Here is a 9,302-nt window from a genome sequence, read left to right on the forward strand (position 1 = left end):
GGAGGATATTGCTTTTTTTTTTTTATTTGCATTTCTTATGTGATCACTGTCGGCTGAAATGATACTGGTCTGCTCAAGTGTCACATATTTGCACCCTGTGAACACAGACAGGAACCTATCTAACAACAGCCTACACAGAAAGAGTAAGCCTAGCTCCACCCGCCAGGGCTAAGTGAACAGCGGTTCCTGTGCCTCAAAAAGCATTTTTCTCCACCTTTGCATGGGTTTTCATTCTTCTGTTATTTCATTCACTTCCTTCCCAGTTACGTTGTATTGAGCAGTGGTTGCTAGGTGACACCGGTACTCACAGTTGTTGCTTGTTGTTCCATCTGTGAAGCTCACGCGTCTCTCCTTTGAAACTAAAGACTATCCTCATTAAAAAAATGCATCTCCCTTACCTTACCAACAAGAAAGCTGAGATTGTATAACGGGACAGAGTCTACAGCCTCAGAGTCCTTTGACACAAAAAAAAATACACACGCATACACACGCATACATACACATGGAAAGATGCATTAACACATAAAACAGTGACCTTCTCAAGCAGAGCTCTGGAAAATATAACCCAGCATTAACGTTCATGCTATATTTAGACCTCTAAAGACCGTGGAAAAAAAAATCTATTGCCATTACATCACCACCATCACCCTCCATCATCCCCCTCTGTGCAGGAAACTGTCCCGCTCCCCACTCCTGGTTCTGTACCTGTGGATCAGCTAACCGTGAGATATCAGGATAAAGATAAAACTTGATGCCTTCTGCAGCTCCAGGCAGGGTCACGCCACGGATGAGCAGAACAAGGAGCATGATGAATGGGAACGTTGCAGTGATGTACACTACCTGGCAATAAAAAAACCCCAAACATACATTTAATCTGTGGCCCTCAATGCTACACCTCCAGAATCAAGAGAGATCTAACAACGGGAATTCAAAGCCCCTCATACCTAAAAAGGACCCAACATGAGTTTCTGTGTGTACTTCTAGTTTAATGGTCTTTAACACCTTACTGCTTTAGGGCTGAAGGCAATGCAGATTCACAAATCCCTCCGGAACCCCCAGGCAGCGGTCATGTCACTCAGGCAGAGAACGTGCAGGATTTTACACAACTCATGACTTTTGTTAGAAATCCTGCCCTTGCCCTACTTGTCCTCCTCACATGGCAAATGCACCTCTGCCAGAGAAGCTGAAGAGATTTCCTCACTGAGGGTGCCTGAAACATTACCTCATTCTTTACTCAACTTAAAAACTACAAACCATTTTGCAAGCTCTGCTGCTACCTCTGACCTTGCTGTGCAGCCTCACTACTGCTCCTACGGGCAGTTTCACTTATCTTCAGAGATGAAGATAACTTGGTCCGTGCTTCTGTGTCTCTCTTCCCACCACCCTGAACGCATGAAGCTCTTCAGGTTGGCATCAGCCTCAACAGTGGTAATTTCCAGTCCCATAACTTCATTCTTGCCCTTGCTGCCTGTTCAGCCACATCATTATTGAAAACTAAGGCTCTATTCATCCAGTTTGAGAAAATGTCTTCATTATCTTTAACCTCTATTCCCACTCTCTTTGAATAGCAACCTACTTCTTGTTATCTTCTCATTCATTTGATCAAAGAACCCTTTGCTTTAATCTCCAGCATGAGGGTTAATTGAGCTTGCATTTGGACAGTTCTATCTTTAGACCCACACTTTTTGACCTCTAATGTTTTGTTTTCTTCGCTCATCAGTGCTTTCTCTCATTTTTTATATATAACCGCTGTGTTATAGGCAAGAATCACTCTTTTCAAAGAAAAGGCATTTTTCATGGACTCAGCTGATTCCCCCAGGTAATTACAGTTTGCTGCCATGAGTTAAAATGTATTTGTGTTTTCCAGAACTTGTTTAACCACAGCAAAGCTCCTGGGATGCACCATTTTTCTTCTTAAATGTATCCTCTGAGAATAATGAGGAGAAATCAAAGCCTACATTGCCGTAACAATTCACAGAGCTGGACTTGATTTCATAAAAGGAAAGGAAATCTTTTCACACATGTCCTTTTTAATTCTCTCCTTGGATTTTCTGTGTATTTTCCACTGACAAATAATATATATTACACACTAGCTTGGTTTCACCAAAACCAGAAGGATAAAAGGGGGATTTCTGTGCTTTCTATATTTTTTTAATATAAGCCAGGCCTATGAAAAATCAAAGTTTTCTTACAAAAAAAAAATATATGCGTCGATCTATTTGCAGGAACTGAGTAAACAACTCTTAGAAAGTGGCCTTTGCACTTCAGGTAAAGATTCTCTTGCAACGCTGAAGGAATTTCTAAGATCACGCACATTATCCAAAGCACAAGCACAACTATTGTTTATGCTCATGATTTCATGTTTATTTGTCCAATACACCACTACAAGATTTAAAAACTATGTCTTTTTTTTTTTTCCGTGCTCTCCAAAGAGCCATTAACACGCTGGAAAGCAGGGAAGTGCTATAAATAACCATCTACTAAAGTAAACTAGACTTCTCAAATAATTCAAGTCCTCCATTAGAGTTTACAGTTTACTTTTGCTTGACCCCAAAGTTAATGGAGTCAACCAGAGACTTTCCAGCGGTTTTGCTGGGCTTCAGCTCCACATCCACATGAGCTCAGATGCTGAGGAGAAGATGCAGCAAATTCCTACCAACTGCCTGGTCTTAGAAAAGAGACCATTTTGCTGGATTTCCAGAAAACAAAGTTTTAGATCACTGATTTTAACAGGACTGTTTTCAACCTCTTACCTTCAGAGGGGCTTGAAATAGTGTACCACGGGGAGCTTGGAGAAGTCTCTCGGCACTATCATAAACTTTACTGAGCAGACACCAGGCTCGCCAAAGGTACAGAAGAAATACGCACTTCTCCTGGCTACTGCAGGAGATTTACTGCATTCCCCTTTACAATAAAACCTGCACAATCACCTCATCGGGTCACATCAATCAGAGGGAACTGAGGAGCGAACGTTTTTGTCAATGTATGTTTTAGAGGTGTGGAAGCTGTCCTTTGGAGCCAAGCTGGCAGGAATCCAGGGTAAGCCACCAGTATGATTTTAATAAGGCTCCATGATAAGAATCACAGAGAGCAAATGACAGTAAAGCAAGTCAACGGTGAAACTAATGAGGTCTGGTTTCCTACGGAGTTTTGTCTGCTGGTTGATTCTGCAGAGTGTAACAAGGTAAAACTGCTAAATGATGCTTTTTCTGCAGTTGAGGCATTTGCAATTGTGTTCTCCTCCTGACTTCTCCTGGGGCTGATGAAAGCAGAGTTCAAGCTGTGGCCTTTTTCTCAGACGAGACGCTAAAGGGGTTGCTCTCTTCTACTAGCTAACAAGAAGGTTGCAGGAACTCAGTACCTTGGGACCTCTCTACCTCTGTTAGACTTATCTGAGACACTGCCTCAACCAACAGGTTTGAAAGCTAAGAGCCACACACATGCAATGGCTTCAAAAGCCTTTTTCTCGTGAAAATAGGTTTTAAAACATTACTGTATGCAAGGGCAGTAATATCCTGCTTCATGTTGTTCCGTGATTGGACAAGATTTTCTAATTTGCTTCTTGCGCTGGAGATGGATGAGGTTCAGGCATGATTTAACTGTTATCCTTTAGGAAAAACATGATTCTAAAGAGCGTATGAGGAGACTAAAACCACAAACTACCCAGGGTCTCCTGTTAAGGAGAGCACTTCTAAAAAAGTACCTAAGTTTAGTCTTCTGTGTCTACACAGAGCTCTTCTCTGAGTGGTCGGCATGTCAAAAATGCTACGTATCCACCAGTTTCCACTGATTTAAAACATTCCTGCCACAGATATGCTAACACCCACCCCACTGCACTGGGAATGAACTTGGCCGGTGTGAGAGCACAGACAGGGAGTGCAGAGCACCAGCACCACACACCACAGGCCTCACACCCTCCAGGCTCATAACCTGCATCAGGGGGATGCTCGTCCTCACAGCCAGTGGTACTCCAACCGTGCTGGTATCTGCTTCTTGATGCCATCCCAGTAGTGGCTACTTGACTCACAGTCATTTTGGGCACTGGCAACAACTTCTGAAAGTCAATTGAATCTGAATGCCTCTTTCATTTAGTGCAAAAATAGGGTTTTTTCTTCCCCCCTGGAAAACGGTGAATTATCTTTAAGAACAGCATTATTTAGTATTCCTAACATCCACTAACTGCAGTAATTGTTACAAGGGTAAAAGAGCACTTACTTTCCCAGTGGATTTGACTCCTTTCCAAATGCAGAAGAAACATATCACCCAGACAAGGAGAAGACACAGCGCTAGATCCCACTTGATAATACCAATATCTTCAATTCCCGAGGACAAGCTCAGTACATTGCGCCTGAATATTTGGAAGGGAACAAAACAAGAGAGAGATGCAGGAGCTCAGCTGATGCAGAATCTGGTTGTGATGAGTATAGGATGGTGTGGAGGGCAGCAGCTGTGCGGGCAGACCCCTGCCCTTTGACCGCTGCTTGCTAAGTCAGCAAGGCTTATGTGACAGAGCTGAGCTTTGCAGCCCAACATCTTCCCCAGGTCTGTGGTGCTCTTCTGTTCAACATATTGCACAGCATTTCATTTTAAGTTCTTTTAGCAACCCGTGACTCCCTCAATATGAGACAAGAAAACATGCTCAAAGCACTGCAGCTTTCACATTTGCTCCCTTGAAGATGCAAGACTGACTCCAGCTGCGCCACCACAAACCCCAGCTCTGAAGACGCATGGTAGCACTGCGTGCAACGTCTCCATCATGGACACTGGCAACCTGCCTGCATCCATGTGCTTCTCCTCCTTTGCAGTTCACTAGCAAGACTGACACAAGGAGGAAAGGGAAAAAGCAATGCAGGGAACTGTCACGCCATGCGGCTTTGCAGGGCGAAGGCTGAAGCCCTCACCCATCCTACCCCCGCGATCCCCTGCACACAAACGCTGCCCGGGCACGCTGCTGTCTGCCCTCAGCACCGCTGTCACCAGTATCTTGTTTAGCTGACTCCAGATATTTGCTAAACTTTATTCTGTCACTTAGGTCAATAAGTAAAAATAAATTCCTAAGCTGGGTCTTGAGAGGGCAACATCTGACCATCAAAATACTTCGTTCCTGAGGTGAAAAATTCAATTCTCTCTTTTGGTAATTGCCATGGGAAACTGTTAAATACTGATTTAAAACTTTTTTGCACTGTCCTCACACACTGGACAGATCTTGTCATACCTGATTCTGACTTCGTTTGTGAAATATGTATGAAAGAACAAACTGTTTCCTGCTGTTTACTTAACTAAAAATCCTCCGAAGTGTTCCTGCAAAGTTTTTTTCAGTCAAGGAGAAGTTTGACCTCAATTACAATAGAAATGCCTTGCCCCAAGACTAGAGAGAAATGAACTTGCTACCTAACAAATTGTTAATTAAATTTTATTTTCAGACAGCTATAAAAATCAGCGACTTTCTTTCACCTAAGTCGTGGAGAACAAAGACCACAGCAGTCTGGGGTGCTGTACCAGGGTCAGGCCCACAAATGTGGTGTGCACGGCTTTGCCTGTGGATCCAGTACAAGACAAACCACCGTTGTTTGTTTTTCCCTTGAATTAATTAAAGGGGTTTTTTTCCTTTTTTTTTTTTTTTTTGCTATTACCATGGAGATAACAGCAAATGAAGTCACCAATGGAAAATCTGCAATTAGTTTTTGGGAAAAAAGCCTTGGATTGACCAGTTTATTAAGACTCAAACCCTCACCCATCTGTTTTTGCATCTCTGTTTGCCAAATTCACTTGCGCTACCTATGTGAACGCACTGTCACACCAAATGCTTTACTCGCTCTGAACGTGTGTGTATTTTGTTATGGAAATGGACTAATGGCACCAGACAGGCTACGTCTCCCCTAATCAGCTCAGCTATTCAACAGTTAGGAGAAACCCCTCGGTAATGAATATTTGGCATAAAGTTGCAGTCCTGGTTCACCTGAACCTAAAGAAACCAGGGGAAAACCTGCTGTGTGTATACAAAGGAAGAAAATAAATTTATAAGATGTCAAAGTTCAGCTGCAACCTTCTGTGGCTTTTAAAAAACAAATGGCAATTTTCCAGTCTAAGGGGCAGCTCATATTAAAAAGGCAACCTATAGAGCTAGCTCTCTGGAAGCTGTGAATAATCAACTGCAAGCGCATTTTGGAACAGGGAGCTCTATTACGCATTCAGCTAAGACTTCTTTACCTTTTATTAGGGAACTACAAGCAAGTGGTCATCTCACCTAGAGTTTGCCTCAGCGAGTCTTTCAAGCTTTTTTGGACTGCACTCCAGTGGGCTGCTGAGGGCCAGATACGTTACTTTTCTGTGGTGAGGCAGCAAGGACTGTAAGTGATGTGCTGGCTTTCTCTGTCCTGGGTTATCTCGTCTCACAAAGACTGACTGCCACAAGGAACCCTCTCAGAATTACCAGGGGACCCTCAGCGTTAGAACTGTTTCATGAAATCTAACCCAACATATTTTTGCAGCAGAAGCACCCAACCTGGATTTGCAACACCCTAAAAATTGAGGGAAGAAGCACAAGCCTAGCTGTGCTGATAGCTCTTCAATTTTGTTACACAACCCACCACTGCTTAGATTCAGCCAAGGGCACTCACTAACTTCACACCATTTATGCATGAAGCTGTGACCAATTCTAATTTATAGTCTAGATGCTGTCATTATCTGTCACTCATATATCATCAATGGGACAACAGGCAGGGGCTGAGTTTGTTGTAAACAGGAGATCTTGAACCTTGCTCATACACTAATGCGTTCTAGTGATGTGCAATATGGAAATGTAATAGGAGCTGTAACTGGCTCTAGAACATCAACAAAAATAAAAGGGGGAGTTACACAATCCTTGAAGGATACTCCAGCTGGTAAATCAAGTGAACGTTGACAGGACCTTTTGCACCAGGAAAGGCGAAGCTCCCTTTCATGTTGGATGGACACGAGCAATTAACACTGAAGTGGTTGTACCAGAAGACTATTAGAAGCACAGTATGAAACAATTTTATAACTCTCGAGTTTGCCCCTAAAGACAGAGATGGCTGCCCTAGATTTTGTTTAGTTTTTGTGTTGCTCCCTTTGGGATTACATGCCATAGCATGTGATGGTCTTTCTTGGGATTTGGATGAATGAGGTCTGCTGATTACCAAATATTTATAAACACTCAGCCAGCACCAGACAATCAGAGGTTTTGTTCAACTGTAATTACCCCATAACACTTATGTATTAGTATGTGTGTAAGCCTTTAAGGTTTTGGACTTTAAACTAAAATCTTCAGAAATAAGACCTGCAGCATGTGATACCAAGAGGTAAGTCTCCTGATACAAAGCCAGATTTGCTTAACTCCCTTTTACTGCTGCTCAAGCAAGCATGTGATTTGCACAGAACATTAATTCAAATGAACTGAAATGTAAGACTGTACTATACGTCCAGTCAGGCTGAGAATGACACGTGTTATTCAACACGAAGAGGTTAATACATCAATGTGGTCCATTTTATCTGGGCAGCATTAGTTTTACAAAGCAATACCGATGAAGACACTACATAAATGTCCCACAATAAAAAATGGCCTTTGGTTTCAGAAACCAAATACTCACAACCCCCTGAATTAAACAGATATTAATTGTGCCACAAAGCAGATGGATGTCTTCAGTTAAAGACTATTTATTGACCTGTCCTTTTGATGTGGGTAGCTGGCTGGCTGGCAGCTGGCACTGTCTATAATGGCAAAGTACCTGAAAGTTCCCCAAATTATTTTTTATTTCAGAACTATGAAGAATAGTACCATGGCTAAGGAAAATCTGTGGATACTAAATGCTTGCACCACGCTACTTTAATTACAACAGTGCTGCATGATCTCTGTCCTTACTTTAAGACACCAGTAGTTGTTTATGCAGAAAGAACAACTATTTTTAATACTTCTGTAAGTGCCATGAGTGCAGCTTGGTCTGTTAACGGCCGTTTTGCTCATGATGTAACAGTGAGCTACGGACAGTATGTCTGTATCAGTAGGATTATGGAGCCAAACTCCTCCCTAGCATGACTCCAGGGAAGAGTTCAGTTCACAGTATTTAAAACTGTTATTTGAGGACAAAAGCTACAGTGGCTACAATGTGCAAGGAGAGCTGCCTCCAGGAGCACTAATCACTGAGCAGCCCTTGCTTCAGCCGCACTACAGAAACAGTGAGGGCAAGATGGAAGGACGGGGAAGGCGTTGTGAGTATCAAGAATTTGTCCTCCAGCCTTGGGCACCTCCATCCTCACTATATCTGTTAGGCTGTGTCCACAGGAGGATTTGGATCAGCTTGCAGGGGAGTTTTGAGGACAGGAACTTGACTTCTTTTAGAGGAAACTTTAAATGCCCCACCCCTAATCTTCTTCCATGGGGACACTGTTCCCCCAAACCACAGACAGGCTGCCCTGTCATAAGGCCCTTCTCTGCATACCTGCTGTGTCATTACCCATGGAAAGCTCTGGTGTCTCCTGAGGTGCCAGAGTCCCCAATCTTTCTTTTACAACCCCTTTTCCAACTCCCAGCCCTATTTCCTTCTGCTATAGTACCCTCAGTCTTCTGAAGTGGACGTGCCACCTAGGGCCCCAGAGAGACTACTTGGCCCATAAATCTGTGCATTACAGGAGCAGAAGCTTCTGAAGCAGCAGGATAACCCCACAGCCACATCAGGAGGGTGCTGAGATCATGTCTGCCCCGAGGTACAAGAGGACCTGTAAGCAGAGTTACTGCACAAAATTCATGATAAACAAAAGTGCTTTTGAAGTCTCTGGAGAGTAACTATTTCAAGAACAGCACTCTGGACCCGTGGGAGGGTCTTAGAGAGGCCTTGAGGAGACCCTGGAACATCCTACCAAGACAGCCACTCAATCGCATTCAAGGCCCTCAGTCCCACAGTCATCATGGGAGAGTCCAAAGAAGTGAGACTTGCTTCCTCTTCTACTGCAACTTGCCTCTAAGTTCCCCTAAGATATCCAAAGGTACCATTTAACAAACCCTTTCCAATACCTCCACATCTACAAGGGAGGAAGTCACCTGGTGAAGTATCTGTCACTCATCATGGCAATGCAGTGCTCACAGCACAGTGAAAACAACTGCCCTTACAGCCTGCACCCCGTCTCTCACACCAGTCACCGGTGCCTCTTGACAAACTGCTCATCCAAGATCCAAGCTGCCCTTTGTATTTTGGCTCCTGTGTTACAAATTTTAGCTCAGTTCATAAGAGCATTTTCTTCTAAACCTAATGCATGCCAAGAATCTTTGGCATGAACATCATTCC

At 43.3% G+C, this 9,302-nt stretch overlaps 1 protein-coding gene across 5 annotated transcripts in view; it reads right to left on the reverse strand.

Annotated features, from left to right (window-relative positions):
- SLC6A6 (solute carrier family 6 (neurotransmitter transporter), member 6) overlaps nucleotides 1–9,302 on the reverse strand; it is a 51,987-nt gene that overhangs the window by 15,212 nt on the left and 27,473 nt on the right. For all 5 annotated transcript variants that reach the window (XM_010133706.1, XM_010133707.1, XM_010133710.1 and 2 more), the window contains 2 exons: nucleotides 4,216–4,348; nucleotides 706–840 (listed from right to left, as the gene is read on the reverse strand). In XM_010133706.1, coding sequence (XP_010132008.1) covers nucleotides 706–840; nucleotides 4,216–4,348 — 268 coding nt within the window. The remainder of the gene's footprint in view (nucleotides 1–705; nucleotides 841–4,215; nucleotides 4,349–9,302) is intronic.

Source organism: Buceros rhinoceros, unplaced genomic scaffold (assembly GCF_000710305.1).
Source record: "Buceros rhinoceros silvestris isolate BGI_N320 unplaced genomic scaffold, ASM71030v1 scaffold10443, whole genome shotgun sequence".
Classification (NCBI taxonomy): domain Eukaryota; kingdom Metazoa; phylum Chordata; class Aves; order Bucerotiformes; family Bucerotidae; genus Buceros; species Buceros rhinoceros.